The sequence below is a fragment of the Canis lupus genome, chromosome 5, assembly GCF_003254725.2.
Source record: "Canis lupus dingo isolate Sandy chromosome 5, ASM325472v2, whole genome shotgun sequence".
Lineage (NCBI taxonomy): Eukaryota > Metazoa > Chordata > Mammalia > Carnivora > Canidae > Canis > Canis lupus.
The window spans coordinates 46928203-46947552 of NC_064247.1; the positions used below are offsets into that span (position 1 = coordinate 46928203).

General features: G+C 50.1%; 1 protein-coding gene and 1 long non-coding RNA gene across 2 annotated transcripts in view; both read right to left on the reverse strand.

Moving 5' to 3' along the window:
- Positions 1-360: 360 nt before the first annotated feature.
- FOXD3 (forkhead box D3) lies at positions 361-2031 on the reverse strand. The gene has a single exon (XM_025428783.3). It carries the CDS (start codon positions 1807-1809, stop codon positions 361-363), a length of 1449 nt encoding a protein of 482 aa, XP_025284568.1. The 5' UTR covers positions 1810-2031.
- Positions 2032-16580: 14549 nt separating this feature from the next.
- Positions 16581-19350, reverse strand: part of LOC112647616 (uncharacterized) — a 32358-nt gene continuing 29588 nt past the window's right edge. The window contains exon 4 of the long non-coding RNA XR_003128383.3: positions 16581-16790. This is a non-coding gene — a long non-coding RNA (uncharacterized LOC112647616). The remainder of the gene's footprint in view (positions 16791-19350) is intronic.

The following is a 19350-nucleotide window of genomic DNA, read 5'->3' on the forward strand; positions in this document are numbered from 1 at the left end:
ATAATTTTTATACAAATATGTACAAAGAATTTCCCTCCCAGCCCCACGGTACTGAGGGCAGGAGCCGTCGGGGTACATTTTTTGGAAAATTCAGTTTTCGGTTTTACCTGTACGGAAAGCTATTCCCGGCGGGCGGGCGGGCGGGCGGCGAGTTTGCTCCGCCAGCCTAGGTGTGCGCGAAGGGGTGGAGGCCGCCGAAGGTCGGTGTTGAGGGGTCGGGGAGGGGGGGGAGGAAATGGAGGAGAGGCAGAGTCCGGGATTGGGCAGGGGGGCCGGGCCCGGGGCGGGGCGCGCAGACCAGGAGTGCAGCGGCCGCCGCGGGCCGCCGCCCGGCCCGCGGTCCCGGCCATCGGCGCGTCCCTATTGAGCCGGCCACTTTGCTTGCGCGGCGGCGGCGGCGGCGGCGGCGGCCGAGGCTGCGGGCTGCAGGAACTGTCCAGAGAGCGGCACGCTCAGGATGGGCGCGATGGTGGCCGTCGTCCGGCTCAGCGACAGCGGCTGGTGCGTGGCCATGAGCGCCGCGGACTGCACGGTCCCGGGCGGCCGGAGGAAGGACTGCGCCGCGCTGCCGCCCCCAGCGCCCCCAGCGCCCCCAGTTACCCCGGCGCCCCCAGCGCCCGCTGCCGAGCCCCCGGGCGCCGCGGGGCCCCCGCCGATGATGTTTTCGATGCTGAACGACGGCCGGGCGCTCGGCTCGGACTTGATCAGCGACGCCGTGGTGCCCGCAGCGCCCGCCGTGCCCGCGGCGGCCGCGGCGGCGCCCAGGCTATTCAGCTGCAGCTGCAGGCCCGGGCCGAGCTGCGAGCCGAAGGCGGCCGCTTTGCGGCCCAGCTCGCCCGAGGGCAGCAGCGGCACCGCGGGCGGCAGCACGGGGGCCACCGGCGGCAACGCGTACGGGTACTGGAGCGCCGCCGCCGCCGCCGCGGCCGCCGCGGCCGCCGGGTGGGAGTAGGCGCCGGCCGCGGCCGCGGGGTGCAGGCCGTAGGGGCGGCCGTAGGGCCCCGCGGCGCCCGCAGCCGCCGCCAGGCTGTAAGCGCCGAAGCTCTGCATCATGAGCGCCGTCTGCTCGCGCAGGTGCTCCTGCTGGTGGCGCTTGAAGCGTTTCCGGCGCCGCAGGAAGCTGCCGTTGTCGAACATGTCCTCGGACTGCGGGTCCAGGGTCCAGTAGTTGCCCTTGCCCGGGTTGCCCGGCTCGCGGGGGATCTTGACGAAGCAGTCGTTGAGCGAGAGGTTGTGGCGGATGCTGTTCTGCCAGGCGGGGAACTTCTCCCGGTAGTAGGGGAAGCGGTTGCTAATGAACTCGCAGATGCCGCTCAGGGTCAGCTTCTTCTGCGGGCTCTGCAGGATGGCCATAGTGATGAGCGCGATGTAGGAGTAGGGCGGCTTCACCAGGCTGTTCTTGGGCTTGCTGGGGGCCAGGCCGCCCGCCGCGCCGCCGCCCGCGCCCGGCCCGCCGCCGCCGCTCCCGCCGCCCTCCTCGCCGCCCACGCCGCCCTTGCAGCCGTCAGCTTCGGGAGCGCCCGCCTCGCCCCCTGGCCCAGCCCCGGCTCCGGTCGCCTCTTTGGGCAGCGCCAGGGGCTGCTGGTGCGGCGGCTGGGGCTGCCCGTGGAGGGGTGCCGCCGGCGTCACCTCGTCCGCCTCGTCCAGGCGCAGCTCCGGCGGCCCCACGGGGCTGTCGCAGCCCGCGTCGCTGTCTTTCTCCTCCAGCCCGTCGTCGCCCTCGCCCACCACATCGATGTCCACGTCCTCGGCCGTCAGCACCGTCTGGCCGGACATGTCGCTGGCGCTGCCGCCGCCGGAGAGGGTCATCCCTCCTCGGGGTTGGTGGCGGCGGCGGGCGACGGGAGTCGTCAGGGGCTGCCGCCGAGCTCCGGGGAAGGGGGTCTGGGGTGCTCCCGAAAGATGGGAGGCTGGGAGAGGGGAGGGGGACGTAGGTGGTTCGGGGCCCTCCCGGCTGAGCTCACACTCGGCAGCCCGGCATCGCGCGCCGCGGGCGCTGGCGTCCGCCCCCCGCGGCCGCGCTCCTCAAACTCCGGCCGTCCCTGGCGCTCGGTACTAGGCGCTCGATGCCGCTCCCGGCCGCGGCGGCTGGTCCACGCCGCGCCCCCCGCCCCCTCACTTCGCCCGCCTTCCTCGGCCTCTGGCCGGGGCGCGGAGAGCAACAGCGGTGCGGACGGGCGCGGGACGCCGGGCGCCGAGCAGCTCGGGAGGGCGCGGGCAGGGGCGGGGGGGGGAGGGGGTGTCAGGGACGCCGAGCCCCCGTAGTCGAAAGTCCCGTTTTAAGGACTGGCCTGATAGATTACTTTCTACTTAAAGATCCAGCGGGAGGCGGGGCCACGTGACCGCGCGTGACGTCAGGGCCGCGGCGGAGCCGGCCAAACTCAAGTTGGTTCGGGGAATTGTCAACAAAGGGACGAGGGACGCGCAACTCGGCGCCGCGCGGTGCGCCAGCATCCCGCGGGCCCGCCCTGGGACCCCAGCCTAGGCTGGAGCCCCGCGCGGGTCTCCGGGGAGCCCATGGGTGTGAGTGCCGGAGGGTGGGTGTGAGCGAGTGAGGGCGTGGGCTCGGGAGATCCGCGGGACCCGGCAGCTCTCGCCGCTCGGCCCTCCCTGCCCCCTCTCCCTTCCCCCCTCCCCCTTTGCCAGCACTCCTTAGGCTGGGACTGGGCAACAGAGAAGGAGATTCCCATCCCCCCCCACCCCCTTTTTAAAGAAAACTTAGTAGTCTCTTGTTTTGTTTTGGGGGTTTGATTCTTTTTAGCTCTCCAATAAGGGCGGCGCACCCGGCTCCGTTTTGCTGATTAGGCTTCAGAACCTCCCCCCACTCCCGCCTCAGTGCTTTTTCTGCGGAGACACCTACTGAGGGGACAAGTTCCCTGTCCCCCAAAGCCAAAGCACCCGGGTCCTGCCTTCGCTTTCCCCGCTCGATGTGGGCGTGTTATTTATATATATGTATATGTCCCTCCCCCGCGCGGCCACAACAGCATCAGCTGGGGTTCCCGAAGGTCAGAAAATAGTTATTGATTAATCTATTAGAATAGTTGCGGTGAGAAATAAAAACGACGTAAAATAACAGGGAACCTATAAATAAGAGGCCGTAACTAGCTGCTGGGAGTTGTTAAACGACTTAGCATGTGAAAAAGTCGGAAATGAGGCGCTGGGGAAGGAACCGGGACTCAGCGGCCTGGGTAAGTCGAGTGGAGCGGAGAAGAGGCTTCCCGGCCTCTACGATGGACGCCGCGCTCCGGCTGGGGCCGCAGGACCGCGCCGGGAGCTGGTGGTGGCCCTTCCCCGGCCGCGGGGCCCAGCCTCTGGGGAGCGGGGGGGCGGCCTCGGGTACGCGGGTGGGCTAGGCTCTCAGTCGCTGTTAACTAACGTGGATTCTCTTCTCTTGAGGCTTAGGTGAATCCTCCAAGACTTAACTTCCGCGAAACCAGTCGCAGAGCGGATGGAGGAGGCGAGGACGCGGCTAGTTCACACCGTTTCCTTGGCAAGGAAAATCACTGGCGGTAGGAAAGGCTACGGGGATTTAACTGGGATTGGGGGTGGGGGGGGGATCGCAGACAGACCGTGGGTGCGTGACATCGCCCGTGCGCTTGGACCTCGCACCTCGGAGTAGTGTTGGTGACCGGGTAAGTCCGCGATGCGCCACCTCTCTGCTCCTGAAGTTTTAGGCCGCCTCGGAGCGACCTGCAAGCGCCTGCCGGGCGTTGGCGGGCCCCTTGAACCCAAGCCCTGTCTGTCCGCCGAGTCCTGGGAGGAGAATACCGGCCTCACCAGAAGAAGGAGAACACGAGAGAGGTCCGAGGGGAAATATTGGTGAAGTATTTACAGAAGACGCTGGGAAACCGATTTAATTCTTGCTGGACAGGTGGTGTTTCTGATTCCCTCAATCTGTGTCTCTCTCACCTACGATCCCATCAGTCCTTGGCCTACACACACCCTCGCCCCAAATCCGTAAAGTAACTTGATTATAGGCAGTGAGACACACAGATTGACTTTCATCTCCATTAGATAATTTCCTGGTTATAACACTAACCCATTGGATCTCCATTTTGCAGAAAGTTCCTGGTTTGTGCTGAGGATGGGGGGGGGGGGGTAGGAGGGAGGCGGCAGGGTATCTCTATCCATCCTGAGATACCTGCGAAACTCCAAAGTTTTTTTCTTTGTATCTAAATGATCCCCGGTTGTACCTGACCCTAAAATGCATCTCTGAGTTGATCTCCGAAGCTGCACCTTTTTTGTGGCCCCGCAGGTCCGAAAACCGTTTGCAATGTCATCTAGACAGCCCTCCGAGAAACCAACCCCGAGCGGCGCTGGCAGCCCACCCCTGCACCCGGCTGCAGAGGTGGGGGCTGCAACTCTCCGAGCAACCCAATAATTACAAAAGGAAGGTCGAAGGACAAAAACAAACAAACAAACAAACAAACAAAAACAAACGAAATTTAAAATTCAGAAATTACTTTTTCCCCAGCTTCGGTTGTCCAGCTCCAGTGGGCCGCCGGGGTCCGCGAGCCCCATCGCTGCGGAAGAGGCTGGACCCGCGTGGCCGCGTGCCCTATGTGTGTGCGTGTGTGTACGTGGGCGCGCGGGAGTGTAGCGACTCCAGGGGCTGCCCTCGGCAGTCTTTTTAAAGTAGCCTCCAAATGAGCCTAATTTTGATTCTGCTGCCCGCCAGGGCTGGCTCTCAGGACTCCCTCGGCGCTGCTGGTCGCTGCCTCGCCCTCCCTCGGCCAAGACCTGGCCTGATCCGTCCCCATCCCCGTGTCTCAGTGGAACCCCCCTGGGGGAAGGGGTGCGGAGTGAACAACTCCCAGCCGCCAGTTCCATTTGTTGCGCTTTTTTCATTCGACACAATAAAAGTCAAATTAATTGATTCATACCATTAATTACGGCGCGTAGCGTGAAAAGCAACGCTTCCCCTCGGTTAGAGATCTATTGTGCTAATCTCTTGTTCAATCAGTGTTACCATCTGATGCCGGGTCTGGCCCTTACAGAAACTTTTCGACTCGATTAGCTAAATGATGAGACGTGCAGGACCTACTGGCTGCGGCCCCGACGTCCGTCGCCGGCGCCGGCCCAACCGCTTAATATCGATTTCCAGCGGAGGCAGCGATTTTTCCCGCGACCGCTCTCCACCGGGGGACCTGCCCGCGTCCTCCTCCTTCCGGGCGGCCGGTAGGACCAGCGCAGCCTCCCGGGGCCGGAAGGAGGCCAAGCGCCGGCCCAGGTGGGAGGCCGGAAGGTTCCCGCGGTTCCCGCGGCGGGATGCCGCCGGGGCGGAAGGGCCGGGACTCCTAGCGGTGCAGGGACCTGCCCGAGGCGCACTGGAGTCTGGGCCAAGTAAACCCTGTTTGCCCCGTAATTGCAGTTTGAAGCGAAGAGCCCACAAATCGTCAGATACCGCCAAACTTTAGAACAGAGCGAGACTGAAGGAAGATGCGAGACGGCTACAAAGAAAAAGTGACACATTTAGTGGGGGGGGGGGGGGTGGGGGGTGGAGGGGGGGTAGAAAAATGTGATAGAGGAACAAATATTAGGAGGGGGAGAGAAATGTGGGTAAATATATTCTAAGTCGCAGAGGGCTTACTGGGGAAGATAGAAGCAGAACGAGTACACAATATTATTATGAGTGAGAGTAACTACTTGGGGTCACAACAAGCAAACTTCCCAGGAGGGATTTAAAGAAGATGGCATCCAGCTGTCTCACCTGTTCAAATGTTTGAAACGTTTCAGCCCAAGGAGAAGGGAATGAGTCTCCCTCTTTCTCCCGAGGCCGGCACAGTCCATGGTACCTGGACAGGAGCCGCGGAGGGCGCGGTGGTGGTGGTGGTGGTGGTGGTGGAGGGGACCGAGTTTCTAGCAATAGGTAACAAGGAAAGTGGAGTCCCGGATCGATAAGAAGGAAATTGAGACGTCTTGGGGGAGGGGAGATTTAGTGTGTTGTGGGGGTGGGGTGGGGGTGAGATGGGATGGGGGAGAAGGGGATGGAACAATTTATGACGGAGAAGACGAAGTTAATTACAGCTCAATTTGGATTCCTAAGTGGTCAACATGGGAGGAGGGGCACGGTCAGAGCGTGTGGGAGGCAGGAATAGCCCACCTACCCCCTTGCCAGGCCCAAGAACACCCAAGGGCCTTCTTAATCCTCCTTTGCGTCGGAGTATGTGCCAATGGCTTGGATAAACCGTTGGTCCGAAATGAGACAGAATCATGCCCGTGCGCGGGTGCACTTTTCTTATAATCCGGGGAGACAGGGCCAGGTTCTGCGCAGTGAGGGGAGCATCCTCCACCGAGAGCAGCCTCCCTCTCTCTCTTGCAGAGGAAACCAAACGTAGGTGGAGCCCATTTGGAAAATACCCCCTCCTTTCTCTTCCCCTCTAGCCTCCCCCCCGCCCCCCCAAGAACCAAAGTCAGCTCCTTCTCGACAATCTTCGAGATTTGTTAAACTATTATCAGCCTGTACCTGGAAGGCCACCACCGAGCAAGATGGGACAGGCTGAGATGATACCCAGGTCCCCAACCCACCCAGATTATTTCTATTTCCAAGTGGGTGGGATTTTTAAGCTCACTTCCCACCAGCCACAATTGTGTATGTCTCCAGATCTCTTCGGGGTGAGAAAGAACGGGGGGTGGGGGGGGGGAGGCTAATTTAACGTTCTGGTTTGGATTTTCATCTTAAAACTTCATTTATTTTCAAGGTGTCCGCCACTCCGGGCCCATGCCAAGAAGTGCGTATAAATGGCGAAAGACCAAAGGGAGAGGAGAAGGAGAGAGAGAGAGAGAGAGAGAGAGAGGATGGTTTCGAATTTATTTATATTGGAAATGTATAAACATCCATTCTGTAAAAGGCAACACGTTTAATTAACGATGAGAGAGCAGTTAGGGGCAGAAAGCTAGTAAAATTGTGTGATAAATTTATGGCATTGTTAGCGTGCTTTTAATTATGGCTATTATGTTAATTATTTCACATTAGCATGGAGTTATCAGCAGCATGTCAGATTTAATCAAAACGAGCCTTTCTCTCGAAAATTGTTCTTTTCATCCGCGAGGAGAAAGGTCCTGGGCAGGATCGGGGCTTAGAAATGACTTGGCATTGAAAGCTCCAGTGTCTCCGACACGGTTTGGAGCGATGCGGCCGGGCCGGGCTGACGGCTGGGTCCCTCCAGGCTACGGAGGCAGCTTGCGGAGGAGCCCAGGGCTGGGTTTTTAGGAATTCACCATTTTCACCCCCTTCGGAGCCGGCACTTCATCATATGGGATCATTCTGTCAAACAATATGATGCTGCTCGTTTTTATCTGTCCCACTTTACAAAACCCCCATTCAGCCCGCCGTGGAGCAACAAAAGCCTCGGAGCGGCGCTGCGGCCGCCGGCGGTCCCCGGCGGTCCCCGGCGGCCCCCGCCTGCCCCGCGCGCCAGACCGCGAGGCAACAGGGGCCCGGGGAAAGCAGGCGGCGGGCGCGCGCCCCTCGCCGCCCGGGGCCCGCGCGCCCAGGTGACCAGCCCTCGGGTGTGGTCCGGGCGGGACCCGCCTCTCCCAGGCCCGCGCCCGCCCCGGGAGCAGGGCGGAAACACCTTGGTCTCCCCGCGAGCGACTCGCCCACCCAGGCCCTATCGATTTTTTTTTAATCACTGCCGATCGATTTATTGGGAGCGAATAAATAGCCCGTGTTGGAAACGTTTCAATCGTTGCCTGGATGGTCGGGGCGCTGACGCCGGCGGGCGCGCAGGGCCGAGGGGCGCGCGCCGCCGGGGGCTTGTGGGAAAGCGCCGCTCGCCGCGGGAGTCGCGCGTGTCTGCGCGCGCGAGGCCGCCCCCCTCAGGTGCCCCTGCGGCTGCGTCCCGGGCGAGGAGGGTCCGGCTCCCGCCTCTCGCACTCAGCTCCCTCTGGCGGCGGGGCGGGCGTGAGCTCAGCGCCAGCCTTTCCACCTTGTCACGTCCAGGCAAGTTCGCCCGGGGTTTGCGGTTCCTCAGTAAAGTTGTCGCTGAGGCCACCGAGCGGCCCCGGAGTCCAGTCCCTGGGACGCCCGCAGGTGGAGGCGTCTCGGGCCCAGAGCAGCTCGCGCCCACCTCGCTGGCCTTCCGGGCCCGGCCCTGCGGACGCCGCTGCCTTCCGGCCCCGGGTCGCTGAGGGGGTGGGGGAGGGGAGTGTGTGGAGGGGGAGCCCTTCAGGCGCAGGACCCCTCAGTCCCCCGCCCTCCTTCCCGGGACAGGGCTGTGGACGCGCCAGCTGTTGCCTTATTTTTAGCGCCATTCCATTCGCGCGGTTATATTTAACTCGATCCACTCCTGCGAGGAGGTCGCTCGGACATCGAATTCTCGACATCGCAGCCCGGGCCCGCCCGCCTTGCCTCAGGGGCAGATTGGAAAACCCCTGCCTAAGAATCTTGGACATCTCTGGAGTTTGGCTGGGAGAGGAGAGGTTGAGAGGGCTGGCTCTGGGAGCAGTCGCTGCCGCCGCGCCTGCATGCACACTGCGCAGAGGTGCAGTCCGTGGGGGGAGGGGAGTCTGGCGAATCCGTCTGTCCCAGGGGAAGGGTTCTCTGCGGGGAGTATCGGGGGTCCATTTCCTTCTTATGCATGGCCCAGAGAATCCAGGTGACCTGGAAGACCTCTTACAACCGTGCCCTTTAGAAAGTTTATGGGTTTGTTTTTTTGTTTTTTTTGGTATTCATGCAGAAATCCCCTCTCCTCCCTGCTCTCAAATACATGCTCCACAGGGTACTTAAATCGGACTTGGATGTTGGCTGCCGAGTTCCAGCCCTGTCTTTTCTTGACAAAAATCTCAAGAACACCATGCCATTGGCTGGCTCAGTTACATCCTGGAGAAAGGACCCACTTAGATAGATGTCCTGTAGAAACACCATTCTGATACATACCTCATTCACTCAGGTCAGCTGAATTTACAAACAATGCAAAAAGCCACATATTAAGAGTACACATTCAGATGTGACACGACCTGGGATATGGAAACACACTTTTAAAATTTAAATTCCCATTCTAGCACTTTTAAAGAAGCAACTTTCATAACCTTTGGTCCACAGTGGGTACTTCCGGTAGCCTCTTTTTGTAGATCTCTCTACAATGTAGAGGAGAAGGATGGAAGTCATACAGCTGAATTTAGGGAGAGAGGATATACAGTTGACCGGGAACAACAGGCTTTGAATTGCACGGGTCCACGAATAGGCACATTTTTTTTTCCATACAGTACTATAAATGTGTTTTCTCTTCCTTATGATTTTTTTTTTAAAAGATTTTATTTGAGGGATACCTGGGTGGCTCAGCAGTTGAGCATCTGCCTTCAGCCCAGGGTGTGATCCTGGAGACCAGGATCAAGTCCCACATGGAGCCTGCTTCTCCCTCTGCCTATGTCGCTGCCTGCCTCTCTCTGTGTGTCGCTCATGAATAAATAAATAAAATCTTTAGAAAAAAAAATTGCTGGGATCCCTGGGTGGCTCAGCGGTTTGGCGCCTGCCTTTGGCCCAGGGCACAATCCTGAAGTCTCGGGATCGAGTCCCGCATCCGGCTCCAGGCATGGAGCTTGCTTCTCCCTCTGCCCATGTCTCTGCCTCTCTCCCCTTCTCTCTCTCTATCATAAATAAATAAATATTTTTAAAAAATTGCTAAAGATTTTATTTGAGAGAGAGAGAGGGAGAGAAATAGAGAGACCAACAGCAGGGCAGCTGAGGCAGAGGGAGAGGGAGAAGCAGACCCCCCACTGAGCAGGGGACATGGGGGCTCCATCCCAGGATCCTGGAATCACTACTGGAGCTGGAGCCAAAGACAGACACTTAACTGACCAAACCACCCAGACATCCCTTCCTTATGATTTTCTTAATAACATTTTCTTTTTTCTAGCTTACTTTATTGTAAGAATATAATATATAATACATAATACAAAATAGATGTTTATTGACTGTTTATATTATTGGTAAGTAGGTCTCCTGTCAACAGGAGACTGTTAGTAGTTAAGTTTTGGGTATGTCAGAAGTTATACCCAAATTTTCAATGGCTTTGAGGTGGGTGCTCCTAACCCCAGTGTTGTTTGAGTATTAACTATATTTAACAGTATAAATAAATGTATGTTTATTCATTTACTCATTTTTCTTTTTTAAGATTTTACTTATTTATTTGAGAGAGAGAGAGCATGAGCAGAGGAGAGGGGCAGAGGGAGAAGCAGACTCCCCGCTAAGCAGGGAGCGGATGCAGGCCCAATCCTAGGACTCTGGGATCATGACCTGAATCTAAGGCAGATGGTTAACTAACTGAGCCATCCAGGTGCCCCTCATTTACTCATTTATTAATACTGTGTTGAACAGTTCTAGACTCTGGAAAATGCTAGCGAGGAAAATAATTAAATTCAAGATTCCAGGGTGATAGGTACTAATGGTAGAGGTAGAGCATTTAAGAGGTCTCAGTGGATGGGAAATGAGAAAATGTGAAGCTTTCCAATACAGAAGATATTACTGAGCAGCTAGTTCTGACTTCAGGGGCATTGCAGAAAATTAGGGAGGAGTAAATTAGGACCTGGGATACTTTGGGATACTACGATGCCTAACTACTTCTAGATAGTGGGTACTTGGTACTGTAGTTGGATGGAGGGTACTTGGTCTCAAGGGAAATGGGGAATAGTGTGTGACAAGAAAACAGGAAGAAAGAAAAGATATAGAATAAAAATAGAACTTTGCTTAGAAATTTAGTCCAGGTCCAGTATGGCTCGTTTTGGATTACATGGACGTGCTTTGATGAACACATGAGAGAAAATTAAAAGGGAACATAGATAAAAGGAAAAGATCCGGCGGAAGAGCCTGACAGGGAGAGACTATTGAAAAGACTGGCTGGTAGGCCCATCCACTTTTCTAACCGTATCCTATTAGTTCATCAGGGGCTGGGCACTGGAACTGCAGGGGTAAATAAGGTAGGCTCCACTTTTACAATGTTAACTCCACAAGGTCAGGGATTTTCTTCTGTTTTGCTCACTATTGTATCACTGGCGCCCAGCTAAACATTCCTTGGGTGGGGAGTGGGGTGAAGGTTGGGGGGTGATGGTGAAGGTGGGGAAGGGGAAGTCATGCTCCATATATATTGGTTAAATGAAGGAATCAGTAAGGCACAGCCCCACTCTGATGGGTGACTTATTCAAGAAAATCCATAGTTAAAATATAATGTGATAAATTATAAATACTTGTAGAATGTTGCAGGAGTGCAGAGTAGACTTACCTAACTCTGTCTGGAAAAGACAAGGAGTATAAGAAAGTTTCCCAAAGGAAATAATGCTTGAGCTGTCTTGAATAATGATAACTGCTATTAGGTGGATGAAAAGAGGAACAGAGTTCTAGGCAGAGAACACAGCATGAGCAAAGACACAGAGGACACATAAGGAGCAGCGTATAGTTTAATATGACTGAAGTAGGAGGTGGGGGAGTGGCTGGAGTTGATATTAGAGAGCTAGAAAAGGGAAAATCATGAAGATTCCTGAATATTGTGCTAAAGAGCCTGCAGATGATAAGGAGTCACTGATGGGTTTCAACTTAACGATTGGCATGATCAGAGTAAAATGTTGGAACAATCTATTTAAGGGCATGTAAAGGGTATACTAGATGGAGTAAGAGTGAAGGTAGAAGGGCTATTTCAGTTATCCTAAAAGTGATGAAGATGTGGTTCAAATAATTGGCAGTGGGATTGGAGAGAGGGGATGAATTGGAGAAGGATTCAGGAGGTAACATTGGAAGGACTAAGGGTCTGATCAATAAAAGAGAAAGAGGAGACGCCTGGGTGACTCAGCACTTGAACCTCTGCCTTTGGTTCAAGGCGTGATCCTGGGGTCTGGGATCGAGTCCTGCACCTGGCTCCTTGCAGGAGCCTACTTCTCCCTCTGCCTCTCTTTCTCTTTCTGTCTCACATAAATAAATAAAACCTTAAAAAAATAATAAGGGAGAAAGAGTTCATGGTAACTCCTAAATAAAAATTTTTAATGTCTGGAGGAAATGTTGGGAGAATACAGATGGAGGAACATTCTCTAGTCTCTTGCTTTTAGTCATCCCCATGACTACTCAAGTTATATCCTTAAATATCAGAGCATGACAATCACTCTCTGATTTTAAGAAAACCCTCATTGTTTATAGAAGAAAATGCAACTCTTCAGGAAAGTTTTAGGTGTGCCATGATCTGGCTCCAACTTACCTTCTAGTTTCATTTGTACTCCACGCTCCAGCTCCATGAGACTATATTATTATTCTCAGGACACATCATGAACTCCATTATATACCAGTTGTGTGACTTTGAGCTAATTTCTTATTTCCTCATCTGTAAAATGAGAATAATAATACCTTCCCTATGTGGTTGTTGTAAGGATTAAATATACCCAAAACACTTTAACACATATTAAAAACATTTTATTTAATGAGTTCTATCTTTGAAATGCCTTTTCCTGTTTTCTGATTGAAAGGCATAGTCCCAGCCTTCTAGGAATTTTCAATTGTAAGGGTAAGAGAGGCAGACATTGTAAGCCCTTGAAGGTAGCAATTGAGAGGTTTAGATTATTATTATCTTTATCCTGAAAGTGACTATTGTAGAATTTTGAGCAGGGAAATGATGTGACTGGATATGTATTTTAGCAATATCACTCTTGTCATCATTGTGGAAAATGGACTGAAAGGAGAAGATGAGTTTAGTTTTTCACATACTGAATTGGAGGTGCTGGTAGAACTTCTGACCAGAGATAATTAGTAGAAGATAAGAGTTTAGAGCAGTGCTGTCTAATAGTTATATAGTGTGAGCTATAAATGTGAAGTATGTATGTACTTTAAAATGTTTAATAACTACATTTTAAAAAGTAAACAGGGCAGCCTGGTTGGCTCAGCGGTTTAGTGCTGCCCTCAGCCCGGGGTGTGATCCTGGAGAACCGGGATCGAGTCCCATGTCGGGTTCCCTGCGTGGAGCCTGCTTCTCCCTCTGCCTGTGTCTCTGCCTCTCTCTCTCTCATGAATAATTAAAATCTTAAAAGAAAAAAAATAAATAAAAAGTAAACAAATAGATAAATTGATTTTAACGATACATTTTATTTAGCTCAGTATTGCTAAAAATGTTGTCATTTCAACATGTATATGAAAAAATTTGAGATATTTTCCATTCATTTTTTTCTAAGTCTTTGAAATATGGTGTGTATTTTATTCTTATAGACATCTCAGTTTGCACTAGCCACATTTCAAGTGCTCCCTAGCCACATGTGGCTAATGGATATGGTATTGGACCACTCAGGTCCAGAACCTAAGAGAGAAATCAAGACTACAAATAAAGATTTGGTAGTCATCAGCATTCAAGTGTGATAGTTCAAGCAATGAAAGTGTGTAAGCTCTGCAAAGCAAATGGGAGTGTGTGGGATGAGAAAGCCAAGGAAATTTCAGAGATGGGAAAAGGAAGAAGAGCCCATAAAAGAAAAGTGAAAAAAAATCAAGCATAAATCAGGAGGAGTACCACCACAGAAAGCAAGCAAGAGGAACTTTTGAGAAGATAAGTGTAGTCAACAAGGCCAAGAGTTTCTGAGATGTATTTTTATTATGGGTAATTTTTCTTAAAGATTTTATTTATTTATTTATCTGAGAGAGAGAGAGAGAGAGAGAGCCTGAGCGGAGGAGAGAAGGAGAGAGAATATCAAGCATATATCTGAGCATAGAGCTTGATGTGAGGCTTGATCTCAACCCTGAGACCATGACCTGAGCTGAAACCAAGTGCCAGATGCTCAATCAACTGAGCCACTCAGGCACCCCTCTGAATAATTGTTATATAGATATTATTATAAGGGTTTGGCAATGTCTGATAGGAATTATTTCAATATAAGTAGATTGGCTTTTCAAATTCTGGCAAGACAATTATCAGTAGTAGACACCAGGGATGCCTACGTGGCTAAGTGGTTGAGCCTCTGCCTTTGGCTCAGGGCATGATCCCGGGGTCCTGGGATTGAGTCTTGCATCCAGCTCCCCCAGGGAACCTGGTTCTCCCTCTGCCTATGTCTCTGCCTCTTTCTCTGTGTCTCTCATGAATAAATTAAATCTTAACAAAAAAGAAAAAAAAAGAGTAGATACCGTTTCTTCATTTTTGTGCATAGTCGCAAAATACTGTTTGATTTCATGTGTATTGCCTCTTTCTTTGCACTTGTGCTGTAGTCACAGTGACCAAATGTCCATTGCTACTTGACCTGAACGGTTCCAGTTTAAGCCTACTTTTCAAATATATCTAGGGCTTGTTTTGTTCTTAGAAGTGTCCCAGTTTGGATAACAAATTATTTGGTCACTCTGTACATAGTAGACATAGTTTTCAAAACCTGGAGCATAGTCAAGTGCCCATCAGGTTTTCTACTGATGTATATAAAAAAGTGCTGAAAACAAACAGAGGTGCCACTTACTATAGTTTTAATTGCCTCCCAGTTGGATCAGGGCTTCTCTTTCCAGTCTCCTGAAGTGTTCTGAAGGGAAATTGAAGCAGCATAATCTGCTAAGTAAGACTGTGACTGAATCTTCTTTGTGAATATGTCTATACATTTTCATCCCATCCACATTCTCAGGATAATAAAAGTGATTTATTAAGTACTTGCTAGGTGCTACATGCTCTCATATGCAATTTACATGTATTTATTCCTTACAATAATCTTATGAGGGAGGGTGGGGGAGGGGACATAATTATTCCCATTTTACAAATGAAGAAAGTTACTCAACCAGAATTTGAACCCATGCAGTGTGCCTTCAGAGCCCATGCTCTTAACTACTACACTGTACTGTTCTGTAATATCATCTTTCTTTTCACCTACCCCTTCTATTCCTTCCTCATCCCCAATAACTTTCTCACTGGCACTCACAACTGAATTAAACCTTTCAGTGGGACATACTGATTAAATATTTATATACTTTAAAAATTTTTTTTAATTTTTATTTATTTATTTATGATAGTCACACAGAGGAGAGAGAGAGAGAGAGGCAGAGACACAGGCAGAGGGAGAAGCAGGCTCCATGCACCGGGAGCCCGACGTGGGATTCGATCCCGGGACCCCAGAATCGCGCCCTGGGCCAAAGGCAGGCGCTAAACCGCTGCGCCACCCAGGGATCCCATATTTATATACTTTTTAAAAAGGATTTTATTTATTTATTTATTTATTTATGAGAGAAGGACAGCACAAGTGGGGGGGGGGTGTCGGGGAAGAACAGAAGAAGAGGAGCAAGCTGACTGCAGTGAGCCTGGAGCCTGGCGCAGGGCTCAATCCCACAACCCTGAGATCATGACCATGGCTGAAATAAAGAGTCAGAAGCTGAACCAACTGAGCCACCCCGGTCCCCCAATACTTCTATACCTTTAATATTAATTATTTGAATAATAGAAGATGAACAAAGAACAGAGATCTTTAATGTCTAGTCATTACTTTGATATTTTATTTTTTTTTCTCTTTTGTGGCAAGTGAAGATTTTTTTCCAACCATTTTGTGTTATTTTCTTTCAGAAGGGTCCATAGTACCTTTAAATTTTAATTTAACTTAATTTTTTAAAGGTACACTCTACACCTAAGGTGGGGCTCAAACTCATGACCTCAAGATCAAGAGTTACTTGCTCTACCAACTGAACCAACCAGATACCCTTCCAGTACTTTTTTGATAACTGATTTTGAGAGCTTCTCAGAACAGACAGTCTTAGGAAAAAATGGATACAGAATTTATAATAACTACCTCTAATTATTATCTTTTTCTTTTCGAAGATTTTATTTATTTATTCATGACAGGCAGAGAGGCAGAGACACAAGCAGAGGGAGAAGCAGGCTTCATGCAGGGAGCCTGACGTGGGACTGGATCCCTGGTCTCCAGGATCATACCCCAGGCTGAAGGTGGCGCCAAACCGCTGGACCACTCAGGCTGCCTAATTATTATCTATTACTGCGTTATCTTCAAATTCAGCATCTTATAATAACAAATACTTGGGGATCCCTGGGTGGCTCAGCGGTTTAGGGTCTGCCTTCGGCCCAAGGCATGGTTCTGGAGTCCCGGGATTGAGTCCTGCATCAGGCTCCCTGCGTAGAGCCTGCTTTTTACTCTGCCTGTGTGTCTCTGCCTCTCTCTCAGTGTCTCTCATGAATAAATAAATAAAATCTTAAAAAAAAAAAAGCAAATACTTATTTTCTCACTGTTTCTGTGGATCAGGGATTCATATGGGGCATGGCTTGGTGGTTCTTGCTCAGAATCCCCCATGAACCTGCAGATAAGCTGTTGACTGGGCTACATTCATCTGAAGCCTTGATTAGTGTTCACTCACATGTGCTGTTTGTAGGAGAGTTTAGTTCCTTGCCATGTAGGCCTCTCCACAGGAGTATTTATGTGTCCTTATGATGTGGCAGGTGGCTCCCCAGATCGAGAGAGAAAGCAAGGCAGAAACCACAATATCTTTTGTGACCTAGCCTCATCCTATGCTATCACTTCTGCTGAGTCTATTGGTCACACAGAACAACCCAATACAATGTAGGAGTGTACTATATAAGAATATGAATACCAGAAGGTGGGGATCGGTAGAGACCATCTTGGTGGCTGGCTACCCCAGTCCACTTTGTGGTCCCCTAGGATCCATGTTGCTCCTGCATACAAAATGTACTCACTTCCTCCTAAGGTTCCCAAAAGTCTCATTTCATTACACCATCACCTCAAAGTTCAGAATCTCATCATAGAAATCAAGTTCAGGTATAGATAAGACTTCTCAGATGTAGGTCCAAAAGTATAGCTCCTTAAGTGCAGTTCTTGATCTGAAGACCTGTGAACTAAACAGACAAATTATCTTCTTTTGCGCACACCCAACATGTAATGGAGGATAGCATAAGGTAACTGTTATACACTCTTATTCAAAAAGGTACAATAAGGGAATCACATAAGAGTTAGTGGTTGATAGCAATTCTGAAATCCAGTTATGCACAGGTTGGCATTCTGTGATTAGAGCTCAATGCCTGAGAATAAGTCTCCATGATCTTTTTTTTTTTTTTTTTGATTTATTTATTAATGAAAGACACAGAGAGAGAGAGAGAGGCAGAGACACAGGCAGAGGGAGAAGCAGGCTCCACTCAGGGAGCCCGACATGGGACTCCATCCCTGGACTCCAGGATCACACCCTGGGCCAAAGGCAGGTGCCAAACTGCTGAGCCACCCAGGGATCCCAAGTTTCCATGATCTTGTCTCCACCTTCTGGGTTATTTCTATCCTCCAAATTTTTCCTGTCTTGTGAAAGATGGCACATGTTTCCAGCTCAGTAGTTTTCTTAGTCAGCTTCTTGCTTGTGGAAGTTTGGAAGATCCAAATACCTCTTTTCATTTTGTACTGTTTATGTCCCTTTTTGTCCAATCTGGTGTTTTCTGCCAATATAATTCTCTTCTGCAAGTATGATTCCGCAGGTATCTCCTGTCATCCTTATAGCTATGTGTATTAATGAAAATCCCATTCCAGCTTCATGGGGGTGAAACTTGATTGATTTAATCCAGCTATGATTGTTTCATTCACCCTGCCAGAGACTAATAAAGACATGGTCAAGTGATACCATTTGTCCAGTGAGAAAGAAGGGGAACGTTGTTCTGCGTTTCTAGGAAGGGTTTTCTTTACTGACAAGGATCTCTGGGGAAGAAAGAGTTCCTTTTCTGCTATAGACATTGTTAGGTCTGCATATCATACTTGCAGTTGTCATCTTTTGGCCTTGAGGCTAGCAGAGGAAAAAGATGGAAAGCACTTAGGTTCTTTGTTGTAATTGAGCAACTGAATTAATCAATGCCAGAAAAGAAATTTTTCCTTTATTTTTAAACTAGTTGCCAATTGTAGTCATAAATTTATGTATTTATTTATGTATTTATTTATTTATAAATATTTTATTTATTTATTCATGAGAGATGCAGAAAGAGGCAGAGACAAAGGCAGAGGGAGAAGCAGGCTCCCTGCAGGGAGCATGGTGTGGGATTCAGTCCCAGGATCCTTTGATCACTGAGCCACCCAGATGCCCCAGGTGCCCCTGTTGTCATGAATTTAAAGTGAAACTCAGTCAGCATGATTGTATGTTTTTTTTTTGTTTATTTGTTTGTTTGTTTTTGGGGGGCTGATTGCTCAGGTGAAGGCTGGAGGAAAATGGTGGAGAATGAGACACAAACAGGGTTATGTGTTTATGTTTGCCAAGTACAGTATGGTATCATACAGTATCCAAGTACAGTATGGTATCATACAGTATCCATTGAAATTTATTACAATGGATATCTCTCTTTCTGCTTTCTTTGCCCTTCCCCCTTTCCTGTTTCCCCCTACCTCTTTCTTCTTTTCTTTCCCTTTCCCTTTTCCTTATCCTGTTTTTCCCTCCCCTTTCTTCCTCCTGTGGAGGTCATTTCTTTTCTGTCTTCTTTGAGCTACCACTTTTTTTTATACATTGTTCTATTCGATATCCATAACAACCCTGTCTAGTAGATACTGATTAATATTCCCATTTTTTAATTGATAGATTAGATTAAGCAACTTGCTCATGGTTGCTTGAACTAGAAAATAGTCAAGCATTCAGCTCAAGTCTATATGATTCCAAAGTCTATGTTTTAACCACTAAGCAGGAATGAAAGGAATTCTTATAAAAGAAAATTTACTAGCTCTTGGTATTAAACTAATGGGTTTCATATATCTACTTATATAGATATATGAACAGAAAACTGTGGTTAAGGCTTCTAATTCTTATGGGAGCCAATACTGTAAATTTAAAATAATCAATATAGAAATGTTTATTTTCATTTAATACAAAGGAGATAAAACCCCGGAAGTTTAAAACAAGATCAAAATTCTAATTTTTTTAACTAGTTCCACCCTATTAAATTAGCTGGTTCCCCGGAGACCTGATTACTTTGCCACCCTTTAGGTAGCTAAATAGGAGTAAAATTTCAGCCTGAGACCGTCTCACTCACCCTTCACCTGTGAGGCTGCTCAAAGGGTGGCGACTACTTCTGATATTTATCCTTCTTTTTTTTTTTGTAGAATATTTTATGCCAAATCATGGCCTAGAGAGTTCTGTTGAAGCCTAAGGAAATGAATCTTTGTGTATTAGCTTAGATGACTTTACATTTAGTGTCCTGATTTTGCAGCTGTTTATAGAGAGTCATATTTAGTTTTGATATGTCTTTCCTTCTTAAGAATAGGAAATTGGTCTCAAAAAAGCCATGAAATGAGAGATGCCTGGATGGCTCAGTGGTTGAGTGTCTGCCTTTGGCTCAGGGCGTGATGCTGGGGTCTGGGATGGAGTCCTGCTTTGGGCTCCTTGCAGGAGCCTGCTTCTCCCTCTGCCTATGTCTCTCAGGAATAAATAAATAAAAT

Bases quoted from the DNA above. Each gene is read 5' to 3' on its own strand.
- FOXD3 (XM_025428783.3), bottom strand. From the start codon at position 1,809: ATGACCCTCTCCGGCGGCGGCAGCGCCAGCGACATGTCCGGCCAGACG.